General features: G+C 45.0%; 1 protein-coding gene across 1 annotated transcript in view; it reads left to right on the top strand.

Annotated features, from left to right (window-relative positions):
• The window catches only part of WDR81 (WD repeat domain 81), a 46,262-nt gene extending 19,602 nt beyond the window's left edge, over positions 1-26,660 (top strand). The window contains exons 6-11 of the mRNA XM_066599686.1: positions 688-853; positions 2,961-3,126; positions 3,571-4,236; positions 8,165-8,310; positions 11,314-11,493; positions 23,142-26,660. Coding sequence (XP_066455783.1) covers positions 688-853; positions 2,961-3,126; positions 3,571-4,236; positions 8,165-8,310; positions 11,314-11,493; positions 23,142-23,468 — 1,651 coding nt within the window. The 3' untranslated portion in view covers positions 23,469-26,660. The remainder of the gene's footprint in view (positions 1-687; positions 854-2,960; positions 3,127-3,570; positions 4,237-8,164; positions 8,311-11,313; positions 11,494-23,141) is intronic.
• Positions 26,661-27,584: the final 924 nt, after the last annotated feature.

A 27,584-nucleotide genomic window follows, 5' to 3' on the forward strand; every position in this document is an offset into this window, starting at 1 on the left:
ATTGGATTGCAAAGGGTTAAAGTGGGAAACGGAACGCTGTTGTGAACCCATCCTGATAATTTCTGGGGTTTGAATCAATCTCAGTAGCTAATAACGCTCTGATGAGTATCCGATGCTCCTCCACAATCGGCCTTTAATTTCCTCCTCATCAGTCAGAGTACACGGAGATATTCCTTTTATCCTGAAGGTCATCTGGTTTCATTCGGGGACGTTGGGCGCTTTTATTTGCAGTGTCAATAATGTGATAATTGTAACGTGGAACGTACATAGTAACGTGGCATGAAATGCAGGAAGGAGACGGCTGTTTGTAGAGCTCTTACTCTTATCTTCTATCTACACTTTTGTGGATTTTTATCAGCAGCCGGTTTCGCCAACTGTCATGGTTAATGTCATGCAGAATTTATAACTTTATTGAGACGTTGGATAGATAGGAGAATATCTATTTGGAAGGTGTCATGGAAAAGCCCTGTCAACATTACACCCCATGCACCATCTTGCAATTTTGTTAGAGTAACATTTTGGGTTAGTTGTGTGCACCTATCATACCGATATGCAATTTGCTGTATTCCGATGTAATGGAGAACATATCCTGGACTCTGACATTGGGTTGACTCACGATCGCACCTGACTTCTTAGGTTTTAACTCCAAAGGTCCATTGATCAGTACTAAGGTCTTTTCTCTTCCAGGTTTCCAAGCGGTCCCCAAGCCCGGGTAGCTCTTTGTGTAAAATGTAGCAGCCTCATCTCCCTCATCTGCCTTCGGATAGGAAGAGAAATGGTGCAGCAACATCTTGGTGACGCTCTCAGGCTTTTCTTCAGTAACTTCACTGTACTGCAGGACATCCATAAGCAGGTATAACTCCTATTAAAGGGCCAAAACCAACAAACTCGGGCCATAGCTAGCAATCTCACAGCCCTCTAAAATCACTTATTTTTTTAATTTACAGTGATCCCTCGGGGAACAATGGCCTCAGGATACAATCATTTCAAGATACAGTGGTCTTTCTGGGACCATTGTAACTAGAGATGAGCAAACATGCTCGGTTAAGGCAATTACTCGAGCGAGCATCACTTTTTTTGAGTAACTGCCTACTCATCTGAAAAGATTCGGGGTGGGGGGGGGGGGGGAGAGATCTCTCTCTCTCTTCCCCACCCTGCTCACCCCTGCCGCCCCCCGAATCTTTTCGGACGAGTAGGCAGTTACTCGAAAAAAGTGATGCTCGATCGAGTAATTGCCTTAACCGAGCATGCTCGCTCTTCTCTAATTGTAACTTTAACCCAGATCTGACATACAATGTTACAAAAGTTCATGCGGTCAGCGTGGCATCTCACTAGTAAAACTCCTGCATTGGGTCTCTTCACATGGTGGAAAATGTGCCATGGATTTGACAGGTGAATTTGCGCGGATTCTTTGGCAAATCTGGGTCCTATTCATTTCAGTGGGAATCGGTGCCATAGTCGTCTATATGGCACAGATTTTCAATCTGCATGTTGAAAGGGGGGAGAGAGAATTAACACCTCCTCTTGTGGATTATGCTTCAGGAAATCTGCTTATGGGTTTGCCCATTTAAAAGGACATGCGCAAATCCGCAGTAGTATATTTGCTTAGCTGTGACCGTAATCCACAGCTCGGCTGTTCTTGGAGATGGAATCATGGCTGAAAAATCTGCATTGGATTCCACCATGTGACCATACCATTACTGAAGTGCATGCTCTGATTGGCTGATGGTCGAATAGCGCCACTCTACAGTACAATGTGGTACTACATGTGCTGTACTACTATGCCTGTACCAGGACGAGCTGCTCCTTTGGACATCAGCCGAGGGTGGCTATTTTCTGTGCAGAACTCTGAACAAACTCTTGTTCTCTGCGGAAAGTGATTTACATCTTCTAACAACACTTTCTGACTTTTAAACTGTGCATTTCAAATAAATCCATGACTGTTCTTTGCTTGGGACTTCTTTCCCAAGCAATTTTAGATTTGTGGCGTATTCCTCATTGCACTCAGAGCATTCTCGGAGCATGGAAAGCAGGACTCCACCTCTCCCCTGACATCACTACAATGAACACTTCCTGATAAGTGAGCTTATTGGACTTGTGGGGATAAAGCTTGGAAGGGTGCAGAGTGCGTTAATACAGGTCACAGTACTTAGAGGGTGTGTTTGCCTGCAGAGAGTTAATCCCAATGGTTGGACCCCCACCAATCATAAAGTTACCCCCTATCCTGTTTATAGGGGATAACTTTTTAGTTTTTTTTGGCAAGGGTCTTTTTGCTAAAAAAGATCTAAAGACCTAAACCATTGGATCTTTTTGGTCCTGTTGGACAGTAAACATCAAGTACCATTGAGAAAGAGATGGGTAGCAATTACTGATAGTGCGTCACATTCTGTAGGTGGAGAGCAGATCACTAGTACTGAAGCGGAAGACTCTTGACATACTATGAAAGTGGTCAGTAAAGCAATGACTCTTGCTTCAGAGCTCTCTAATTTCTCGCAAAGCTTCGTTCAGCCATTGCTCCCTGCTAGTTACTCTGTAAATGGCTCAAAACTCAAGTAGCCTCGCTATTTGGGGACAAAAGGAGATGTCATAACCACAAGAACATTCCGTTTCGAATTGGAGACGTAGGTTAAAAAAATGTCTATTATTGCAAAAATTAGATGGCAATTAGTCATTATCTGCTCCGCCGATTTATGTAAGAATTCCTCTGAGGATCGGAGACTGCGTCTTCTATCTAAAACGTCTGAGAACTGTTGTCGCCGATCTCAGCTGTTGTGGAGCTTCGGCTCTTCTCCTTTGACCGTTAATTGAAAAGTGTTCTTTTGTCAGACACACAATTCCAGTTTCTCTGAGTGCTCTAATGTGTGGGTAGATCTACCATCAGGGAAACGAAGCACCGAGTTATGAAACGTCAAGGCCAATGTATTGAATGCGTTATCTGCCTGTTCATATCCCATTACTAGGGACTAGCAGCGGAGAATAACAATACAGTGGAATCGTCTGTGCATAGCGTCGTCTGTTCTGATGGAAGAACACTGCCGGTGGACTTGACCCTGATTGATGAGCTGGAGAAAGTGTTTAATGCGGAAATGGCGTATGCAACTTTCGTCCCATTTTCATGTCTTATAGGTAAGCATAGTCCATTTCTAACCACACTGCACACTGATCTGCAAGACCATATTAAATTGCCCTTCTCCTTTTTATGGATACTTTTAGAAAACCAATAACTACGTACAAGTGTTATCTCCACCAGTCTCACTGAAATGAATGGAATAGTAGTGCCAAAGCATGGCCAACATTTCATTCATTTGGGATCCCCGTTCTTGTGGTTAGTGGGAGTCTCAAAGGTTAGACCCTCATCAGTTAGACAAATATCCCCTATCCTGTGGCTATGAGATAACGTCTTTTTGTTGGGCCAACCTTCTTAAATCCCCTGCCCTCTAATGATCACAGTATGGCACTGCTCATTCTGTCCCGGTCTATACAGTAAAGGTGTATTACTTTTTACTTATATTTCATAATATTTCACAAATATTTCATTTATAAAGTGGTTATAAATTCTATGTATTTCAGGTGATGTCATCGCTCAGTTGGTTCCAAACCACGATTTACTATGGAGACTCACTATGGTTTATCAAGAAGCAGTCATTCCAAAGGACACCGATAGTAGGGCACAATCCTTTGAATATGGCGGAAGAATGAGCGCTCCTGCGTACAGCTTGGAGGAGGACACTCATTCGGGCACGTTCGGAAGCGTTATGGTTGGCAACCGTATTCAAGTCCCAAAAGATACGCAGCCAACAACATTAAGGTCATCCTGCCACAGTCCCATAGTGGAAAATTTCCAAGGCGATGAGAACACCTTTAAGCAGGACCTTCAAAGAAGCGCCCATGGCCTTTGTGGTAATTGGCTGGCATACTGGCAGTATGAGATTGGCGTGAGTCAACAAGAGCCTCACTTCTACTTTCACCAGATCAAGCTTCAGAGCTTTGTAGGCCACTCCGGCGCAATCAAATGTGTAAAACCTCTAAGCGGAGAAGATTTTTTTCTGAGTGGTAGCAAGGACAAAACCGTCCGCTTATGGCCTTTGTATAACTATGGGGATGGCACTAGAGAGCTTGATCCACGTCTCACCTACACGGAGCATAAGAAGACTGTGTTTTATGTGGGTCAGCTAGAGTCGGTGCAGCAGATAGTGAGCTGTGATGGAGGAGTTTGCATATGGGACCAATATACAGGTATATAGAATACTATAGATGGCGGTTACAGCATGTTCAAAACATTACCAACTTTTGAAAGTTTTGGTAGAACTTATGCAACATTCTAACATGCTTTGGTATTTCAGTTCTTCCCTGTTTTTAAGTTCTGGGCTTGACGTATGAAGATTGAAATTTTGCATAACTTCCCATTATACAGTGATTAAAATGCTTGCTTGAACGCCTGTCCATATGCTCAATTACTGTATATTCATGCTGGAAAGTAGTCGCCATGCTCAAGACTCTAGTGAAGATCTACCGCAGAAGGCAGCTCCTGCTTTGGAGAGGACTATGTTTGGCTTTTTTATACCTAGTCAGACGTTTTTAGAAATTGGCACCATGTAAGGCTTTATAGGGTGTAGTCAGAAAGCTGTATCCTGCGCTATACCAATACTGGTGTCCTATATTGCAGTAACAATAGTGTACTTGTATAGGAAGGCATGGATGCGCTATAGGATGGTATGGTGTGTGGGCTCTTGGGAGCCCTGGAATATGGATTTCAATTTTGTGTTGTGACCCTGTAAGAAAGTGAGAGCGCAAAACCCACTTGCAAGGTTGTAGAGTAGAATGTGAGGAGCAGAAATCTGCTTTCTGCGTCTCTCTAAGTCCCAGGGGACCGCTGCTATGACTGAAGTAAGGAAAGTGTACTTGAAGTGGCTTCCCTCCGCTACAGTAGGGGCCGATCATCCAGGATGTCATCCACCATCATCTGCAGGAGATTCAGGTACCGATCCACGTGGAGTCCCTTGGAATGAACATGGATACAACGACTCCATGCATGTATCGTAGCAGGAGGCCACTACGAGGATACTTTCCTTATCTTGGTCATAGCAGCGGGGACCACAACACAAAATTGAAATGCGTGTTCTAAGGCGCCCAGGGGCCCGTGCTCCATACTGTTGCGTAGTACATCCATGCCTTCCTATTCAAGTACAGCAAAAAATTCCATGCAGGAAAGTGTGTTATCCACGCTTGCTTGCAGAGTAAAATTTGTAATCTTCTTTTATTTAGTCATATTTAAAATTGCCAGGTGTGCACATCTCTAACCAGCCGTGTATCGGCTTCACAGAGCCTATTATTTCAGATGTATCCCGCTCCCTGATGACAGGCTGGGTATGAAGAACAGAGCGGTCCAGCTTTGTTCTCCATACCCGGTACGGAGCGCTCAGCTGTGTAACAGCCAGGCGTTCGGCGCAGGGAACAACTGGATGCAGAAGACGAGCGGGGACACCCTGCTTGTCTTCTGCATCCTCCACTGGCAGCGCAAGGTGATCGCTTATCTTGAGCAATCATCTTGAGCTGCAAATGACACAACGATTATCGCTCAAAAGTCTCTTGAGCGACATCTTTTGAGCAATAATCGTTGTGTCTAAATGGGCCTTAAGCTTTGCTCTTCTGGGCCATTTAACTGGCTTGTTAAGATTCCCATCTTATAAAACGATAGCATACTTATTACTAATGTGCCATCACTCTACGATTGTCTGGATTTGGTCTCTGAGACCCCCACCAGTTCTGAGAATGAAGGATGTGCAGATGACTTGGCACCAAATCCTCTTGTAGGTTTTCCGTGCACAGTGGCACCCCCAGCCCCTCTGGCTGTGCAGGGAAGTGCAGTGGGCACTCTTCGAAAATTAAAGCATGAGACCGGAGCGCTGCCTTGCCGCGCCAACCCAGCACTACAGCACCTATCAGGACTGACGTTGGTCCTAGAGGTCAGACCCCCCACGATCATAAAGTTGATAGCATGGTCTACTGTTTGCCATTACCTTCTAAGAAGGAGTTAGCCCTTTGCTTTGACTGCCCTGCTCTGTTAATAAACATCTCCCACACATAACTGAACCAATTCTAATCATGGGGATACATTAGGAATTGCTCTCTAATGTAATTTGTTAATTTTTGCAAAGGGGATTCCGCACTTAAGTTCACATAGTAAATCTTGAGCTCCTGTTAGTTTTATATTACTGCTGGCCGCTATCGTTCATACTTATAGATTATTGCTCTATGCGGAATATTGTCTTTATTAGTCTGTCACTACAGTGCGTGGAAGAAGTCCAGTACTGTAATGTTGTAGTGTAACATCAGAATATCTTTACTGCCATCTAGTGGGGGGTTCTGGTAGTTCTTCTAAAACTCCTAGGATTCATTTCTTGCTAAAAAATCTTGAGTTTCTCAGAAATTTAGAGAACTTTTGGGGCCTAAAATTTAAAAAAAATTACAAACTTTCCAAAATATACTACTGTTACCTCCCTGCTGGACTTGATTGCATGATTGGCCCGTGCAGCAAGTATGTGTCAACACATCAGGGCATCCACTTAGCTCCTATTGAGACACATAGAATTCATTGGGTCACTTGTTGGGGACCCCCTATATGGGCCAGGACAGACCTGTTATGAGTGGTCTCCATTCTGGCGGACTCAGTCCATCATCCTATTACATGGATTGCCGTTCATATGACTGGCTGCCATGTAAGGCTATACTTCTCCTGCAGGCCGTAGAGTTTGTTCCTTTTTTCATCCCCGTTTTTCAAGAGCTACAGCATTATTTTTCGGTTGTTATGGCTGTGTGAGGGTTTGTTTGTTTACTCGATGACTTGTATTTTTAGTAGTACTATTTAATGTACTATAATGTATTGAAAATCTATTAAGTTAAGTGGGGTGAAATAGAAAGACACAATTATGCCATTGTTTTTGAGTATTCTGTCTTGTTCATGGTAGAGCAAAAATGTTAACTGTAAGGCTCATATAGACACAACGATTATTGCTCAAAAACCATCTTTTGAGCGATAATCCTATCTAACTGCACGGACCTCGTGCAGTTTTCGTTAACTAATCGCTGATCGTTCTCTTTTTCAGCATGCTAAAAGAGAACAATCAGCCTTATCAGGAGTTCACAGCGGGGTACAGCTGATACTATTGTTTCAGCTGTATCCCACTCTGTGAACACAGGCTGTGACTCCAGCTGTGTTCTGCATACCCCTCTGAGCACTCCGAGAAGAGAACAGCTGGATGCAGAAGACAAGCGGCCCCGCGTCTCTTCTGCATACCCCGCTTGGAACGCAAGGTGATCGCTCAAAACTGTCGATCAAACTGCTGTTTGAGCGATCACCTTGCCTTCTAAATGCACACAACGAGACCTCTTTTGAGCGATAATCGCTGCGTCTTCACCAGGCTTTATTCTTTGGGTCTTTATATGGCAAAACCAGATTTTACTTTGTTTTATTACTTTAAAAAGCTAGACTAACCCCTCCACCCCCCCCCCCTTTTTATTTATTTATTTTAATGTCTTTTTAGTTGCTTCCCGTCTTTAGATTCTGAGACCCATAACTCTATTTTTCCATTAATAGGGCTGTGTGAGGGCTTGTTTTTGGGGGGAGATGATCTATAGTTTTGGGTGGTACCATTTTGAGGTACATACAAGTTACTGATTACTTTTTATTCAATTTTTATTTTAGAAGAGGGGGGTGCCCAAAAAAGCACCAATTCAGATTGACTTATTTATTTATTTGACGCTCATTATTTATTTTGTTGTGGGATAAATAATGATATCTCTTAGTAGTTTGAACTTTTTACGCAGCAATACAAATTATGTTTTATTTATATGAGAAAATGGTTAATAGAAGCATTCAGCACCAGCGCCAATTGTGGCTTTTGCAGGCAGATGTCAGGTGTCAGAAACGGACAGAACATGTTGGGAATGGAGTGGGCCCCCCCCCCCCCCCACCCCACCCCGAATGTTATAACTGTGCTGTCGTTTATTTTGGAAGAAAATGGTACTCGATGACCGATTAATATTTAATATGGCTGTTATACCTCATTATATTCGTGTTTGGTTATTCAAGCCGGCAAGTAGTGTGTTGTCGAGATTTCTCCTAGAAAACAACCTAATGTATCGAGTGTTTTTTATTTGACAGGTAAAACCATTCGCACTTACGAGGGTGGAGATACTAAAGTCCCCATAACAGCAGTGGCCACAATGCCGCCTCCTTACTGCAGCATGACATTCGGAAGCTCCGATTCTGTACTGCGCTTCATTGACCCCCGGAAGCCAGGACTTCAGGTAGTGATCTGTAGATGGTTTTAGCCCCCCTGCTTTGGTTACATTTCTTCTGATCATTTTCATGAATGGTTTCCCTGATACTTGTCTCAACTATTAATCAACTTTAAAGAATTGTAACTTTGAAACAGTCGTCCTCTGGATACCTGAGTCTGTTTTCCTCTGATTAAAAGATTGAAAGAGGTTATCTAGGCAGATGAAATACCCAATCCAGTCTGGGTCCAGTGAAGGACCCAATGGTCATCAGCCCCAGAGTAAACTTCACCATCACCCTTCCCCAGTAGACACCCCCCCCCCCCCCCCGCCATTTTGTGCAGTGAACTTATAAACCATGGATGACGCCGCATGATATTTCTACAAAGTTATTCAGTGAGAGATTTGACATTTATTCTGTAAAGTGTTGCAAGGCTTTTATCACAGGTCAGAATGTTTTATATTCCTTAAAGGGAAACCTTCACGTCTCCACAGCACCATAACATAAGTTATGGAGCGGTTAGGGCACGTGGCAGGGAGCCGGGTGATGTGTTTTTTTTTATCCCACTCCGGTGATCCAGCAATAAAGATGAAGTGGCAGCATCAAATGGTGCAAAGAAATTCAAGTGCGTTTATTTTTCCATACAGCAGCAACGTTTCGACTAGCAACCCAGTCTTTGTCAAGCTCAATCATGTATGTCATGACACGCTTTCAATAGGAAAAGCAGTACACATACAACCAATCAAATCACAGAATGCACAAGTGAATAATCAATTCAGGTGTTACACATACTTAAAAGGTATAGTCATGCTTTTCAGCAAGTTGATCCATCCATCCATCTGGCTTGGTCCGGCAATGTTGCCCTCCAAAGATTGTACGGCGCTGGAAAATCTGACTCTGAAAAGTCCCATGTACGCGCACTCCTATGCAAGTCTACTGGAGAAGCGCGCACGGGGTCTCTGAAAAGAGTCACATTTTTTTAGCGCTGCACAATCTTATTTATTTTTTTCCAAGGGCATTGGATCACAGGAGCGGAGGAGTGTAAATCACCGGGCTCCCTGTCACGTCCCCGAAGAGTGCCATAACTCCGTGACATGGTGCCTTTTAGGGAATGCAAGCGGTGTCCAACCAAACTGGTAATCCATGGAAACCAACCTAACCTACTGTGTGCAGGAAGCATGTCCATTAGCATCATGATTGAGGAGCGTCCGCCTGTGTAAGATATGGGCTCTCCAAGCTAGGAGTAGATGTTGAATACTTCTAAATAGCTGTTATGAATTTAAAGTCCCAGCAGTAAATAATTCTCCTTCCATACGCAGTTTGTAATCTGTATCCACAGAGGGATGCATAGGAGCTGTAGACATTGAACAGTAGGATATGGTTAAGGCCATTTGCAATTTTGCTGTTTTTAATATTTTAGCTGCACAGAGCCATCTAAATAATGGATCGCACAGGTGGTCACATGGCATTTAACAGGGGGGCTGTTGAACTTGTGAAGAAATTAAAAACTTTTTTCTTTATAATAAATATGAGCACTCCATTATAAAAACACAATCATGGCTTTCAGATGCAGGGTGGGGAATAGATTCTACAAGGTGGCAAACATCCTCCATACTCAATTCGACCCATGCCCCTCTTTAGCAGCTCTATCAGCTGGTGGACATGTTGTGTATAAGGAGGAGCCGATCTTGCAGTCCTTTCCAGCATATCTAAAATAGGGTTACAGTCTGGTGAGTTTTGGGGCCAACGTAGTATGGAGAATTCATTGTCATGTTCCTCCAACCACTTCCTAGTGATCCAAGTTCAATAACAGGGAGAATGGGGCTGTTAAAAGATGGCACTGTGGTTAGGGAAGACTTTCTGAAGATAAAGGTACAGATGATCGGCTAACGGGTCCCTGTAGCATTTGCCATACCAGGATTGTGGTATGTAGACTAGCGGTCCTAGGACATGTTGGAAATGCCTCCCCAGACCATAACCCTACCACCACCACCCCAGCAGTGCACCCATGGGTTACAGCTTCATGCTGTTTACGCCAGATGTGGATTGGCCATTAATATGGTTCAGCGGGAAATGGGGACTTGTCACTGCAGATGACATTCTGCATCTGTCCAAGGTCCATTAATGTCTTTCCTGGGCTCATGCGAGGTGGTGTTGACAGTGATGACTGGTCATTGGGGGCACCCTTGTCGGTCTTCGGCTATTGAACATTAGTCGACACAAAATACACTGCATGGTCATTGAAGAAATTTGTCTAATTTCACCACTGTGATACTGCTGGGTCAGTTGGTCCTTGTGGCATGTCATTGCTGAGATACCAGACGTGCCACCCAACGCTCACCTCTAAGATCAAACACACGTGGCCTGCTGCTGGGTGATCTTCTTTCTGATGCCAGTCTATGGTATAACCAGCCTTGGCACACTCTGCAATCCAATTTTGGATTCAAGCTTTCCTAGAAAGTTTTCTCTTTTTGCTGTTATACAACGGTACCATCTGCTGGCTAAAACCAGTGTGTGCGCACCAGAGAGGCTCCGACAGCGGAGCGGCTGGCGATAGATGGTAAAAATACCCTGTCGGGCGTCTTCTGTCGTTGGAGCTATACAAGCTTCAATCAGAATGTAGGAAGACGTCAGACAGTGGATTGGGAACAACCAACAAGTGCAACTGTTTCAGAAATACCGGCACCACACTTCTGGGCACCAACAGTCAATCACTAAGTCAGACTAGTAAATGTTGCCTTCTGCTGTGCGGAAGAGAGCAGATCGTGATCCGGTCTTTACGTGGTACCGTGTTACTGACCACGAGATGTCAAGCGCCGGATGTTCCTAATGCAGTGATCGTTCAGTGTATACATATATATTTTTCTCTCCAGCTTTGCAAAAAATGCAAGGCAACTGCAAGAGCCTAGGCACAGCTTCAGCTTTACAGGATTTGTTAGCAAGTCGATGTTATTGCCTTTCAAGGTGACTGCTCGAAATCTCACTAATGTATATATCTTCATATTCATGTTTGTTATGTTTGCCCCCCTCAGCACGAATTTAAGCTGGCTAGTAATGTGAATGCGGGACTTATCCGCTACCTGGCCGTCAGCCCCAACGGACGCAGCGTGGTTGCAGGTTATTCTTCTGGATTCATCATCCTGCTGGACACCAGGACCGGACTGGTACTAAGAGGGTGGCCCGCTCATGAGGGCGACATCCTGCAGATGAAGGTAATAGGACTTCCGCTCATTTAAAAAGCAGCCGGTCTTCCAAATATTAACAGGCAGAATTGACTGACATAATAGAATTTTTTTTTTTTGTCTTTAACCCTTTCCAATCCAATTTGTATCCTGGTTTTCCTAGGGGGCTTACTCTTTTTTTTGCCGTTATACAATGGTGCTATCTGCTGGCCTAAGCCAGTACTGCATGAGGTGACACATTGGATAGGCTCCGACAGCAGAGAGGCTGGCAATATACAGTAAGAGAACCTCGACGGATGTCTTCCAACATCGGAGCTGTACAGCCTTAAATCATAATGGCTTCAGACATCAGACAGTGGATTGGAAAGGGTTAAAAGGAAACTTTCGGCACTTTTTACTAATGTAAGTGAACTGCGCTGCAATAATAATGATCCCTTCTTTCCTACAATGGGTCTGTTGATTAAAAGCATACCTGAATAAATCCATTTGAAATTCTCCCGCGCTGCAGAGCGGTCCAGTGGGCCAACCGGTCATTCTCTGCTAGCTGCTTGTGTTCCCAAAAAGCCCACCCCTCTCCGCTTCTGTGACATGCACGCAGCGCTGTGCAGTCTTGCGTGTGCTGTGGCGTCCTATGCAGATTATCTTTCCCCTTTGTGTGTAAAATTGCGGTGCTCTACAGTGCATGCGCCGGTTGGCGGCCTCACGGCACATGCGAGGCTTCGCAGCGCTCAATGCATTTCACAGAAGGCGAGAGGGGTGGGCTTTTTGGCAACACTACTGAACCGCTCTGCTTCATTTACATGCAACGTGGGAGCACTTTGAGCTGGAATTATTCCGGTATGCTTTTATCAACCGGCATTGTAGGAAAGAAGGGATCGTTATTACTGTGGCGCGATTCTTCGTTTGTAGTAGTAAAAAGTGCCGACAGGTTCCCTTTAATATATCTGTGTATTTTTATCCATGCATGTGTGTATTTCTGTATTTTAGCTCATTTTGGAAAGCTTCAGCGGTTCTGGGGTATTCTGGTTTATAGCAGCGTGGCTTTGTTCACACCATGTTTAGTTTTTACATCCAACATGTACAGATTTGTAGACCAAATGTGTGCAACTGTATACTATAGAGTTTGACTTCTGTTTTAAAAATCTATTCCTTGTATCGGGTATGAGGGAGATGAAATAATACCTCCACAGTGCCACCTGTTGGAAGGCATGGAGTCTGGCTTTGCATTTAATTCCCGGTCATTGTTACAAGGCTTGTATAAAAAGTCTGACTTCGGCTTGAAGGAATGCTGCCTTCCAATAGGTGGCACTGTGGAGGTATTATTCCATCTCCCTTATTTGCATATTACCCAGAGGAGCATGCATGACCTTTTGAGTCTCCTCACTCACCGTCTAGGTGCTCTCCCTAAGGAGAAAAGATAGCATTTCTGACTAGTAATGGATAGCATAGTTGACTTCTATATCCAATGCAGTTGACAAAGGATGTACTGATGGAAAGGAAACTCTTCTGGCACGTTTGGGTCATAAAAGTGCATAGATACGCCTGACTAAGGCCTCCTGCTCATGGGTGGATATTTGCTGCGGAATCCGCTGCTGGCGTCCACACTGCAGAACTGCTGCAAATACCGCCCATAGCATGCTACGGGAAATCGATTCTTCCTGCACACTTGCGGAAACCAATTGCTGTTTCTGCAAGCGAAGGAAAAATCGCTGCATGCTCCATTTCTGCGCAGATTCTACACTGACGCCTTCCATTGAAGTCAGTGGAAACCGTCCGGTCTGCGGCCCTTCTGCAATTGACATTGCGGAAAGGTCGTGTATTCTGCATTGTTGCTGGGCAATCATGCGGGAAAAGCAGGAGTTTAAAAATAAAATCCGTACTGCGCATGTCCGATGGCGAGCCGTGCGGACCATCCGCAGTACAGATGAAAACTAAAGTAAGCCAGTACATGCGGATGCCGCTGCTCCCGGAGCCGAATTCCACATTCGGAATTCGGTTCTGCAGTGTGCAGGAGCCTTAGGCCGCATGTCCATGGACGAACTTGAATTAAAGCATGCGGATGTGTTTTGCGGACCTTTTGGTGCGGAAAACAAATCGCAGCATGCTCCATTTTGCTTCCATTGAAGTCGGTGGAAGCAGTCTGATCCGCGGCACGCTAACAGCTGACATTGTGGACGGGCCGCATTTATGTTGATGATATACAAATATGTATCAGGATTTCATTTTTAAGTAAAGAATTCATAGACCTTTCTCACTTGAAGAATCTCAGGTTTGTCTGACCGGTGACTTGGTAGAAGTCTCACTATTATTCTTTATTACAGCCTGCCCCCTGCAGGAGCTTGTGAGACGGGCGAGCATTTGCCATATTGACCGTTTGTGATGCCTCTGACCGTTGCATGCAGCGTATATCTCTGCTAACACTCCTGCTGATCGTACGGATACATTTCACAGTATAAATCTCTGAAGCCTTGCAACGCCTTTCCGTGGAATCAAAGCCCAGTGTTAAGATTAATGCAATTAAGTGACGTATCGGGTTTAGCAAACAAAGCTTAGTGATTGTATAATACAGAATTGTCTTCTATACCAGTTTATGAATGCACAACCATTGTTCAAGGGGTCCGTATGGGAACGTCCTTGTTTACTTCTGGAGGATGACAATCTGACCTGTCATGGCGGAGCTCTGTTGTAGGAAGCTGTGCACTTTTGGGAAGACAGATTTTCATCCTCTAGAAATAAACAATGCATGTCGCCATCGAGGCAAGCAGAGGTCTTGAAAACGGGCAGAATTTTATTTTTACTCCCAAGTATATTAGAATATTGTAAAACTTTTCAGTATACAATGAATTTACCTCTTAAAGGGGTTTTCCAGGTAAATACTATTGATGACCTATCATCAGGATAGGTCATCAAATAGTTGATCAGCCAGGGTCCCCGACCGATCAGTTGTATGGGCGCATGCTTGTCAGTGCCACAACAGAGGTTGAAGCTGAAGCCTCTGCGCCGACCTCTGTATGGTGGCTGGCGCTTGTAACTGCAGGCACGGCTTTTGTTGAAGTCAATGGGTGCCGTGCCTGCAGTTACAAGCGCCAGCCACTACTCAGAGGTCTTAGTTAACGGGGTTGTTCAGTTGTCAACAATTGATAGCCTATCCCTAGGCCAGGACCCCCTTTGGGCCAATGAAGTCAATTTTTGCAGGAAATATACGGCACCGCTCCCACTGCAGTGGACAGGCTTAGTAGTTACAGGCAAAGTTCTCATTGAAATGAATGGGAATTTTAGCTGTAATATCAAGCCTGGCCACTGCAGTAGGGAACGGAGCTGTCTTCTCCTGCAATAATTGAACTCAGTTCATGAGTGCACATCAGCCCAGGAAAACAGGTGATCAGAGGGGTTCCTGGTAATGGACCCCGCCACATCTACTATTGGTGGCCTATGCTACGGATACACCATCAATACTTTACAACTGAATAACCCTTTTAAACTGCTAGCTATAAACTCAGTCCTTACATAATGGTTTTTCATTATTCCTTAATATTTCCCTTTTTAAGTCATTTATGCTTGCTGTAAGCTGATTCAGATTAGCACTGTGGTCTCCAATGGATCAAAATGCCAATGTCAGACCCTATTGATCTTCATGGGATCTATAGAGCGCACTTACATGGCAAGCAGCATCACTAACCAGAACTTACGTGGGATGTATTTAGCAGTTTGTTTAAATAAGAAAGACAAGTGTCCGTGTGTGTCTTACCCAAGGCCCAGTAATGAGTAACTCTTCTTTATATTTACCTGCCCCGATGCACGCTGTGATAGTTTGTTTTAACCCTACCAAGAGTCAAGGTGAAATAATGTTCATTCCCATCAGAACTTGTTTATTATCGTACGGAGACCCTTGAAATGTGGGTAGAGTGTAGTAAAGCCTCCTCTGCCCCCTGAGCAGGGTATATAATATACACGGATACAGTGGCTCATCTAGTGAATGTAATGTATAACACAATGATTACTCCGGCCCCGCAGACCGCTACTTGGTTGAACCTCAAAAGTGGCGAAGGACGATTCATTCTAGCAATAATCTGATGTCCTTTCTGAACATCTCAAATGTTTTTATTTCTCAATCAAATAGCATTAAGATTGAAACGTTTTATGTTTTCAACCATTCAGACCATTTCAGAATAATTGCGTAAAGCAGCGTTCACACTAGCATTTTTTTCGTTGGCTTCCGTTGTCCAAAACGGAAGTGAAACAGATGAAAACTTTTTTTCTGGACTCCCATTGACTACAATGTTTAAAAAAATCCATTTAAAAAAAATAATTTTATTTATTTATTTTTAATTACTTTACGCAAAAGATCAGCAGTCTTCGCTTTTTGTTGCAAGTAATGGAATGGAGGCGGAAAATTGAGGAACAAATTGAAACTGAAGGTTAAGTTTCAATGTACTTTTAGTGGCAGAAAAACTGAAACCTTTTCTTCTGCTTTTGCGGCTCCCGTGACAGAACTGTTGAAAGGAAAAAGATGCTAGTGTGAAATGGGCCTAATAGAACACAAAAAGGAGGATGGAAGCGAGACAGAGCTGCATGTGCACCCATGTAATAAGGAAGGCCATCTATTGACATATAAAAACAGGAACAAATGAAACACTGAAAAGCAGAATTTACATAATCAATCCATCATTGTCAATATAATAATAATAATAATCTTTATTTGTATAGCGCCAACTTATTCCGCAGCGCTTTCAGGCATGGATAAATGCAAAACAATACAACAATTACAATGCGAGCTACATTGGGTTAGGACACAAACGGGTTGAGGGTGGTACAGGGGGGTGCAGGGGTTGGGTGAACACAGGCAATAGGAATTTTATGTACAGATCATTTATCAGAAGGCAAACAGGGTGGAGCACCATAGGGAGGGGCGAGGGACTAGGTCAGGAGATTTGGTATGCTTCCCTGAAGAGGTGGTTTTTAAGGCACGTCTGAAATTTCGTGCATCGGGAATTGTCCGGATGCCTTGGGTAGAGCATTCCAGAGGATGGGTGTCTGCTCTGGTGAAGTCCTGTAGGCGAGCATGAGAGGTTTCGTATTACAGGGGTGTTTAGTCTGAGGGTGTTAGCCGATCGGAGTGAGCGCGCTGGGTGGTGTACTGACAGTAGGGAGGTGATGTATGGTGGCGCAGCGCCATGCAGAGCTTTGTGAGTGAGGTAGAGGAGTTTAAAATTTAGTTCTGCAGTGGATGGGCAGCCAATGCAGCGACTGGCATAATGCAGAGGCGTCTGAGTAACGACTGGATAGAAAAATGAGTCTAGCTGCTGCATTTAGTATGGATTGGAGCGGAGCGAGTCTAGTGCGGGGGAGGCCAATGAGTAGCGAGTTGCAGTAGTCAAGCCGGGAGTGGATGAGCGCAACCACGAGCGTCTTTAGCGTGGCCGTGGTTAGGAACGGACGTATTTTAGCAATATTTCTGAGGTGCATGTGGCATGTTTGAGCCAGAGATTGGATATGGGGGGCAAAGGAGAGGTCAGAGTCCAGTGTGACCCCCAAGGGTCTGGGGGTTATGATGGTGCCAGACACTGGAATGGAGATGTTGAGGGAGGTCGGTTAGAAGGTGGAAAGACAAGGAGGTCAGTTTTAGAGAGGTTTAGTTTGAGAAAAAGGGAGGACATAGTGTTAGAGACAGCGGACAGACAGTCGGTGATATTTTGGAGGAATGGTCCAAGAGATCTCACGAGAGGAGGTGTATAGTTGGGTGTCGTCAGCATAGAGATGGTATTGGAGGCCAAATCTGTGGATGGTTTGTCCAATTGGGGCAGTATAGATAGAGAAAAGAAGGGGACCAAGGACCGAGCCCTGGGTACCCCGACAGCGAGAGGAAGTGGAGCAGAGATAGAACCAGCAAAGGAGACACTGAAAGAGCGGTCAGAGAGGTAGGAAGAGAACCAGGAGAGAGCAGTATCCTTTAGGACCACATGTGTCAAACACAAGGCCGCGGCCGAATCCGGCCCGCTGCCTCGTTTCATGTGGCCGCGGCGTGCCGACGCTGCTCACCACTAAGCTATTACCAGCTGGAGTGCTGCAGCTCTCCGCTGGCATATTAACATTTTTCACAACACTTCTGCCCTATTCAGCAATTCCAGCAACTGATTGGTTGCTTGGTGAATCAGCCAACCCAAACAACCAATCAGGCTGCTGGAACTGCTGAATAAGCAGAAGTGATGTGGAAAATGTTAATATGTGAGCGGAGGGGAAGCAGCGCAGACAGCAAGGAGGAGGTAAGTATGTGGTTTAGGGGGGCTAATGGTGGCTGCTGGGGGGGGGGGGGGATTTAGTGGTTGCTGCCGAGGGGGGGTGTTAATGGTATTAATGGTTGCTGCTGGGGGGGGTAATGGTGGCTGCTGAGAGGGGGGGTTAATGGTGACTGCTGAGAGGGGGGGGGTTAATGGTGGCTGCTGATGAGGGGGGGGGGTTAATGGTGGCTGCTGAGAGGGGGGGTTAATGGTGGCTGCTGAGAGGGGGGGGGGTTAATGGTGGCTGCTGAGAGGGGGGGGGGGTTAATGGTGGCTGCTGAGAGGGGGGGGGGGTTAATGGTGGCTGCTGAGAGGGGGGGTTAATGGTGGCTGCTGAGAGGGGGGGGGTTAATGGTGGCTGCTGAGAGGGGGGGTTAATGGTGGCTGCTGAGAGGGGGTGGGGGGGTTAATGGTGGCTGCTGAGAGGGGGGGGTTAATGGTGGCTGCTGAGAGGGGGGGTTAATGGTGGCTGCTGAGAGGGGGGGTTAATGGTGGCTGCTGAGAGGAGGGGGTTAATGGTGGCTGCTGAGAGGGGGGGTTAATGGTGGCTGCTGAGAGGGGGGGTTAATGGTGTGCTGCTGAGAGGGGGGGGTTAATGGTGGCTGCTGAGAGGGGGTTAAGGTGGCTGGAGGGGGGTTATGGTGGCTGCTGAGAGGGGGGGTTAATGGTGGCTGCTGAGAGGGGGGGTTAATGGTGGCTGCTGAGAGGGGGGGGTTAATGGTGGCTGCTGAGAGGGTGGGTTAATGGTGGCTGCTGAGAGGGGGGGGGTTAATGGTGGCTGCTGAGAGGGGGGGGTTAATGGTGGCTGCTGAGAGGGGGGGGTTAATGGTGGCTGCTGAGAGGGGTGGGTTAATGGTGGCTGCTGAGAGGGGGGGGTTAATGGTGGCTGCTGAGAGGGGGGGGTTAATGGTGGCTGCTGAGAGGTTGGGGGGGTTAATGGTGGCTGCTGAGAGGGGGGGGTTAATGGTGGCTGCTGAGGGGGGGTATGGTGGGGGGGTAAGTGTAATGGTGGCTGCTGAGAGGGGGGGGTTAATGGTGGCTGCTGAGAGGGGGGGGTTAATGGTGGCTGCTGAGAGGGGGGGTTAATGGTGGCTGCTGAGAGGGGTGGGTTAATGGTGGGCTGCTGAGAGGGGGGGTTAATGGTGGCTGCTGAGAGGGGGGGGTTAATGAGTGGCTGCTGAGAGGGGGTGGTTAATGGTGGCTGCTGAGAGGGGGGGTTAATGGTGGCTGCTGAGAGGGGGGTTAATGGTGGCTGCTGAGAGGGGGGGTTAATGGTGGCTGCTGAGAGGGGGGGTTAATTGGTGGTGCTGCTGGAGGAGGGGGGTTAATGGTGGCTGCTGGAGGAGGAGGGGGTAAATGGTGGCTGAGGGGGGGGGGTTAATGGTGAGGCTGCTTGAGAGGGGGGGTTAATGGTGGCTGCCTGAGAGGGGGGGGGGGGTTAATGTGTGGCTTCTTCCTGAGGGGGGGGGAGAAATGGTGGCTGCTGGGGGGGGTCACTTATTAGGGCTTGTTCACATGGGTATTTCGGTAGCACAATATACGCTGTGTATTTGCGCAATCAAAAATTGCTAATGCCGGCACGGAAAAAAAGAATGCAGATGGGCCCCGCTGAGATGGTGCCCAATTCAATGGCCTATTGGGGTGCGTAGTACGCAACAAAATAGGTCATGCTGTGTGAAAATGTACATCATGTGACTGAACTCACTGAAATCAATGGCTTCTATTCACTGCATATTATGTACGCAAATACGCTGGTGTGAACAAGCCCTTACTATACTGTCTTACAATCGGCCCTTTGAAGGTCACCATAAGCCCGATGTGGCCCTCAGTGAAAATGAGTTTGACACCCCTGCTTTAGACCAATAGAGTGGAGCATCCCATATAATAAAGGGAAATTCTAACCACAGCACAATAGTAATGAATACAGATACTAATACACTCATTGTTAAATCAAGCACCTAGAGGTTGTCGGAATCGAATGAAACTTTCTCTGTGTGTAACGTTTATATAAGTGATTACAATATCAGAGTAAATTGATAATTTATTGTGAAAAACTGACCACTTTAAGGGAGGCTCTAGGACCTTGTTGTACCGCCTCTAGCTTGGATACAAGATGTGATGCAGGTGGGCATTGAAGCTCTAGTACCCTGTTGTACCGCCTCTAGCTTGGATACAAGATGTGATATGGGTAGGCATGAAGGCTCTAGTACCCTACTTTACCACTTCTAGCTTGGATACATGTTGTGATATGGGCAGGCATAAAAGCACACAGGTTCCGTATGGTATCGATCCACATCCTCTATAATTGAGCCTCTAGTGTTTTTGCAAACTCTTAGGCTGTTGACGTTGGTGACCCGGCTGATACATTGCATGTTCTATTGGCGATGCATGTGGCAAACACAATTCTGGGATGTATTAAGAGAAGCATAGAGTCTAGATCATGTGAGGTCAATATCCCCCTCTACTCCTCTTTAGTCATACCTCATCTGGAATACTGTGTCCAGTTCTGAGCACCCCAATTTAAAAAAAGACATTGACAAACTGGAGCAAGTTCAGAGAAGAGTTACCAAGATGGTGAGCGGTCTACAAATCATGTCCTATGAGGAAAGGTTAAAGGATCTGAGAATGTTCAGCTTGCAAAAAAGAAGGCTGAGAGAAGACTTAATAGCCGTCTACAAATATCTGAAGGGCTGTCACAGTGCAGAGGGATCAGCCCTATTCTCATTTGCACAAGGAAAGACTAGAAGCAATGGGATGAAACTGAAAGGGAGGAGACAGAGATTAGATATTAGAAAAAAAACTTTCTGACAGTGAGGGTGATCAATGAGTGGAACAGGTTACCACAGGAGGTGTTTAGTTCACCTTCAAGGAAAGTGTTGAAACAAAGGCTGGACAGACATCTGTCTGGGATGATTTAGTGATCCTGCACTGAGCAGGGGGTTAGACCAGATGACCCTGGAGGTCCCTTCCAACTCTACCAGTCTATGATTCAAACAGGCAGGCCACAGAAGTGTGGCTATGTTGTGGAGGTATTCCTGTGACACTCTTGCTGTTGTATGTGATGGTCTAGGGAGCCATTGCACCAGTAGTGGGGGCAGTGTACCACTCCACAGCAAAGGCAGGATTAAGGCTCCCACCCCGAGGTCTCCAGGCACAAACACGGTCGTTGCCTGTGCCCAAACTAAACCTGGATTTGTCACTGATGGCACCCAGTTCCACTCCAAGAGTCCAGTTTCATCATTTACGACACCACTGCAAACAAAGGCGATGGTCTGTGGGTGTCAAAGGCAGTACATGTATCGCTACATTTGTAGCTTCATCCCTGTTCCTCTTGCATGTCCATAAATGGGTTTTCCTTAATACATGGGTGTGTGCTTGCAATTCTGATGTGTCTACCTTTTTTTGTGATCTACCCATCATAGCCCCATATGATTACTAGGTGTATAATAAATATATAAAGCCTAGACAGGTCATTTCCTGGGAAGGATGATTAGTAAGTGCTAGCTTGGCTTTTATGTCCCTCTTTCCCTTTGAAGTAAAAGTGTAGTTTTTTGTACAGGATGGGCCGCAGAGAATTATCCCAGCACTACTCTTATGAACGCTGTCTTAAACAATCTGTCTCTGTGATCCACAGCAACCAATCACAGCACAGCTTTCATTTTACCTTAGCAGTATAAAAAATGAAAGCTGTGCTGTGATTGGTTATTATGGGCAATAAAGACAGTCTTTTAGGCAGCTTTTAGAGTCTGGTGTCTGCTATCTTTTCCATGGCCACCCTGTACAATGTTTCCTTTTCGTTTCCCCTGATTGCAAGGGTGGTTGTATATATTGGTGATCTAGATGATAATATATAAAACTTGTCATTAGATAAATACTATATTTAAAATAGCTTCTTATCTCTTAGTTTGGGTAACAATTAGTAAACTTGGAGCCTGGAGCAGTATTCTCGTGCCTCTTCAATGTTGGTTGCCCTCTCTCACGTTTCTGTCTCCTAGAAGAAGTGTAGTAATGCAGCAATTGTGCCACAAATTTCTGGCGATGTGTCGACTTGTAGCCCCAACCCTCAATACATCCGGTATTGGTGTACCTTGACGCCACAGGAATCTAGGCATTTGACAGGGCAATGCCTGTGTCACACCTCTAGTTCCTGATTAGCTGCATTCATCAAGGTTTGTTAAGGTCCTTTAGCATGGTCGTTGTGAGGACTTTGCTGTCAGGCCAATGTAGTAAGTGGATTCATTAGGCTACTTGGAGACCGGAGCGGCTATATTCAGGCCGCTGTAAATGTGCGCTCCCATGTCTGCCTGTGGCAGGATCCCGCATCTCTGTACGTCTGCAGTCCCCAGTGTGGTTCGCAGTGCGGCTGCCGGCACTGAGGACTACCTGGAGTGCATTCGGCACTGTGCACTGATGGCCGGACACTGCTGCTGGAACTCGCCCGTCCCTGCAATTCAGCCCTCTGCAGCTGTGGCCTCAGAGCTGACCCCGGAGTGCAGTGGCCGCTGTACACCGATGTGCGGCTGGAGTTACGGGGCGGACGCCGATGGTGGGACTCTTCTGTCGCCGATGTTTAGCTCTGTGCGATTGTCGCCTATGAGGACACCCCGGACTGCAGTCACCGATGTGCAACTGTTGGCACAGCAGGGACCCCGCACCTGTAAGAGTGGCTTCGGCGGCGCCGCTGCCGTACTTGTATGTGCGGACGCAGACTCTCGTGCAGTCCACAGACCCCTGGTGACAATGGGGAGGGAGGCTGAAAGCACTCACCGGCGGCTACTAAACTGCAGTGACAGAGCCGCTGCCGGAGGAGCTGCAGTGGGGAACTGTATGCACAGGCTACTAAAGGACCTTAAAGTACCTTGACGAATTTAGCCAATCGGCAGCTAGGGGTGTGAGAGGGGCATTCCCGCTGTGAAACCCCTAGATTCCGGTGGCGTCAAGGTACACGAATACCAATACATCCTTTTATATAATATTGGATATGTTTCCTACTATCCAGTGTAAAGATGTGCAGAAGTTTTCTGTGCAGCCAGGGGCGTAACTTGAAGCTCCTGGGCCCAATGCAAAACCCGTAACAGGGCCCCTAACTATAATGCTTTATTCATAGTACCAGGCTCCCTATATAGAGAAGAGAGGCCTTATGGGCCCCCTAAGGCTCCTGGGCCCGGGTCATCCGCATCCACTATAGTTGCGCCCCTGTGTGCAGCAATTCATACGTTTCCCGTGTGCATGAATATGATGTATAGCATCCTTGTCTTGAATCCTTCAGACCTCTACTTCCGGCTTTTATCAATATTTCAATGTTATTTCTATGACTTGGTCCCCGTGTCTTTTGTGGTACAACGCTTATACCTGACGTACCGATTCTGACAGTTTTCTAACGACTTCTCTGTCTTGCAGGCAGCAGATGGAAACCTCATAGTGAGCTCCTCGTCTGACCATTCCCTCAGTGTCTGGAAGGAGCTTGAGCAGAAGCCTTTGCACCAGTTCAAGTCTAATTCTGATCCCATTCATGCTCTTGACCTGTATGGCAGCGAAATAATTACCGGGACCGTGGCAAATAAAATTGGCATCTACTCTCTCCTCGACTCCTCAGCACAGCCAAACAGCACAACCAAACTCAGCTCGGAAAATTTCAAGGGGACCTTAACTAACCTGGCTGTCCTACCTACCAAGAGACTACTACTCTTGGGCTCCGACAATGGAGTAATCCGTCTCCTGGCATAATGGACATTGCTAGCAGTTCGGGGAAACCTCCTTAAATACAATGTATCTATATTGTTACAGAACTTTCTTCATAAAGCCATAGACAGGTTACCGTTTAGTGTTAAATAGAAATCCTAGCAAGACCAGCAACCATTATATTGTAGGCCCAGGTGGCATTTCTACTCATGAAGTATTAGAGAAGATGCTGCTAGCATTGAAGAGAACTGCATATATGGGATACATTACTATTTATTTTATTAATTCAATGTCAATTCTAATTGTACAATTGCATCAACATTCAAGACGATGTAGTTTGTAGCGTTGCCTACACAAACATAGAGGCGATGCTAATAGTTTTCTACTCTACAAGAAAGCCATTGTGGTCAAGAGCGGAGAGTACGACGCTTCCACTATCTGTTTAGTTTCCCCTTAGTGATGAAATATGCATTGTGGACCGATCGTATATAGATAATATGGGTTATTTTTGTAGCATTATTACTGTGTATTACAACACTTGGCCTACTTTATCAAAACTGCATAACAGAAAATATAAAATCTGCATCCTGACTGGTTGGTAAGACCTTCTTCAGGTAGATTTGATAAATTCGACTCTGTATGTCCGGTTTGGAGGCACTTTATGTGAAGTATAGCAACAATTCCCTAACATTGTATTATGGTTTAGAGGCAGTCTAGCATCAGCACGTAGAATATTCAGGTTGTCCATTAAAAAGGTCGAGTTACATTTATCTACATTTGGCACAAATATATATATATATTTTTTTATTAGTGCTTCCTATCCCATGACTATCCAATCGTCGATGGGGAGTCCCACTGTTGAAGTTGCCCTATTCCCTCCTTCACATGTTCAAACACTCCTGTATGCTGTTAATTGACATCTCCAGCTGAAGGCAGAGGCTTGGCGACTTTGGCGGTGGAACCGTCCATTGGACAGTTCATTAGTCATTCACATACTGATCATGAGCAATGCGCAAAATTGGATTTTCGGTGATTGGAAGCCCTGATGAATTGAACTATCTTTTTTTTTTTTTTCTTTAAATCTTCATCTACTATTGGCACATTATATTTGACGGCCTGGATATGCTAAATGCTGGTAACGGTCTTCTTTTAAGTGAATGGCTCCTTTTGAGAGCTAGAGCGAATAAGGGAGGACAATTGGGAAGCTTTCAGATATCATGGAGCTTCTTTCTCTGCACACAATTTGTGGACTGCCAAATTGGCTGGTCAAAAGCTCGGTGATGGCAACACAAGGTATTACCCCAACTACCCTCTGGTATTTTCAGATCACCAGCTTTACATATAGGGTATTTGTGCGACTTCTGTATACAACCCCACCAGCCGAATGTTGCATGTTATACTGATTCCAAATTCCTATTCATAGCACAGAGTAGTGCACTGTATGTGCTTTTTTTTTTTTTTTTTTTTTTTGAGCACCTTTATATATTTTTCTAACGGCAGTATCCTGTATTACTGATGATCCTCCCTTAAGTAGCAAACCTACAATCTAACCTCAGCTGGTTGAGAAGGAACACCTACTCTACTGCACTTAGACTGTGATCACTCTGTGTCGGTCTCTTATGTCAGGTTTCGTTTGCTTTTTGACTGCCAGAATAGTGTCGTCTACTGTGGTTTTTAAGAAGGGAAAATAGATCTGACCGATTCATTATAAGGCGATAGGATCGGCTATGGCTCTGGTAATAATGAAAGCTATAAGCTGCTATTGCTGTGAATGTGTGAACCTGCCCTTGTAAAACCGCAGATTCTCCTAGGAATGACATTTTAGGGAATTGTTGCTAAGACAATCGTCTGTCACTTTATGTAACATGCCACCAGATTGAATGTACTGAATAGTTATGATCACCATAGCTTTTTCAATCATGTCCTAAAAGAAATACTAGACGTGTCTAACTTAAAGGTTATCAAAACCTTTTTGTAGATGAAAAATCAATACACACATCTTACCAAGTACCTTCAGAAAAAAAATAATGATGCACTTACTGTTTTTTTGTTTAGTATTGAGTTTTCATTTAATGCATTTAGAAAGCCTCATACTTGGTTTGCAGGCTCTGCTACATTCATTATTCTGGCTGGAGAGCGTTACCAGCACTGATCAGCTGCTCAGGATCATGAACCAGCACAAGCTCAGCTCCCCTTCCCCTCTCCTCTTTCAGAGGCTGTGTAGCATAACCATGCCCACTCCATACTACACAGCTATCCCTCCATCCTCTCAGAGTATTTGCTGGTTCATTCCACCTGTTAAGAGCAGAAATTTCACCCAGAGATAAAGATAGACCTCTGTAATAGTAGCTTTCTCTGCTTTGTCTTCCCGATCTCCTCTACAGCCTGTGTTCCTAATGGGAGCAGGCATGGAGAGGAGCTGTCGGTTTACGCTGACTGACAAGATTTGCTAAGATTTTTCAATCCTCCAGTCTGCAGTGCCTTGGCAAACCAATACAAGCATAAAAATCAAATTCTCTGAAATTTTTAAAGAAAACGAATTACAAAAAGTCTTCATTTGCAAAAACACATTAATTTAAAAAAAAAAAAGGAAAGGTGTACATAGCCTTATAACCATGCAGTAAACCACTATATGCACTCTTACAAATTATGTATATATTCTGTCTGGAAATGCAAGCCTGGGCATCTCAGGAAATATATATATACTATTCTCAGGCTGCATGCACTCCACTTACATCTTCGGCAGCATGATTTTATACTTTTTTCCATGTATGCGCTCTAGTTACATCACACATTCGTGCTTGGCAACATGTCATAAGAGGAAGTTTGAGTTGAGAAACAAGTGTTGATGTCCCTTACTCAATATAATTAACGTCAAAAGATCTGTTCTTGTTTGTATATACTGTAAGATTCTTATTTTCTGGAAACCTGTGAACATGTAGCTGTACCTTACCTGCAGTAGCAAAGAAACTTGCTGAACTTGGAGTAATTCCAAGTGAAGCCTCAGAAATTGACTAATATTAGCTCCTAATTTTCTATTGCTTGAGGGAATGACTAAAGATAACCCGGTGACTGACAGGAGAACGCCTCGGTGCATTGAGGTACAAACGGGGGTGAACTTACTGTTGGGAATTCTAATGAACTAGAAGACTGTTCTGCACTCCAGTATGAAAGAAGCAAGAGGCAAAAAACATATATATATTAGATTTCTATTAAAGTTCATGATTCTAGCAATAACCCTGCTTGTGTAAAATGTTTCGTCTTTACATCGGTGTTCTTGTTTCAGTGCTTGTAGAGTTGCTCTCGTGTTCTCGAACACCTTGGAGACTGAAAGAAAAAGTTAGGCCATGTTCACATCTCTTTTCTTTTCGCTGGTTTTCTTCTTCTTTTCAAAACTTGAAAAATGGATGTCTAACTGATGCGAACCGAAGTACATGATTGGTCCATGGGGAGTTGGGTTCATTTGCATCTGTTTCTTATCCATTATGACTAGTTTTTAATGTAGTTTGTGTCCATTCTTTACAGTTTCCTTTTTTTGTAATGGCAAAAAAGTCCCTAACTTGTCTTTTCTTCCGTAAAAAAAAAAGAAAAAAACGGAACCAGATTGCAACGGATGCAAACAAAAGTCCTGTTTAAAAGCCGTGCGGATTCTATTAGATCACTTTTTCCCTTTTTTTTCCTGTACTTTGGATGGAACAGTAAAACTGAAAACAAACCACTTCTGTGAAGTCAGCCTAAGGTTACAGTCATACAGGCGAGCGCTGTGTTAGACCTAGAAACTCTGCCCGCTATCGTGCTTGCCAACGCGTGTTTGTCATGCCAATGCAAGGCGGTTTTTATTCAAAAATGGCCCGTATCACTTCTGTGAAATTGTGATCCTCAGGCACCGGTTTCATGCATGTCAAAGGATCGAAAGGGTTTCCTGTTGATTCCTTTATTAAACATTACATCACACTCCTATGTGCCTCGCAAGGCATGCGAGTGCCATGCAATGTCTTTTTAAGGTCCCATTGCAAACAATGGGCGATGCCGTTCACGGGAACACCCAAGGATAGAACATGCTGCAGTTTTTGAATAAGAATGGATTTCATATTCACGTGTGTTTTGTGTGAATCACATCGTGCAAAACTCTCACGACAATATTGCTTGTTTGCATATGCT

Source organism: Eleutherodactylus coqui, chromosome 4 (assembly GCF_035609145.1).
Source record: "Eleutherodactylus coqui strain aEleCoq1 chromosome 4, aEleCoq1.hap1, whole genome shotgun sequence".
In the NCBI taxonomy this organism is placed as follows: domain Eukaryota; kingdom Metazoa; phylum Chordata; class Amphibia; order Anura; family Eleutherodactylidae; genus Eleutherodactylus; species Eleutherodactylus coqui.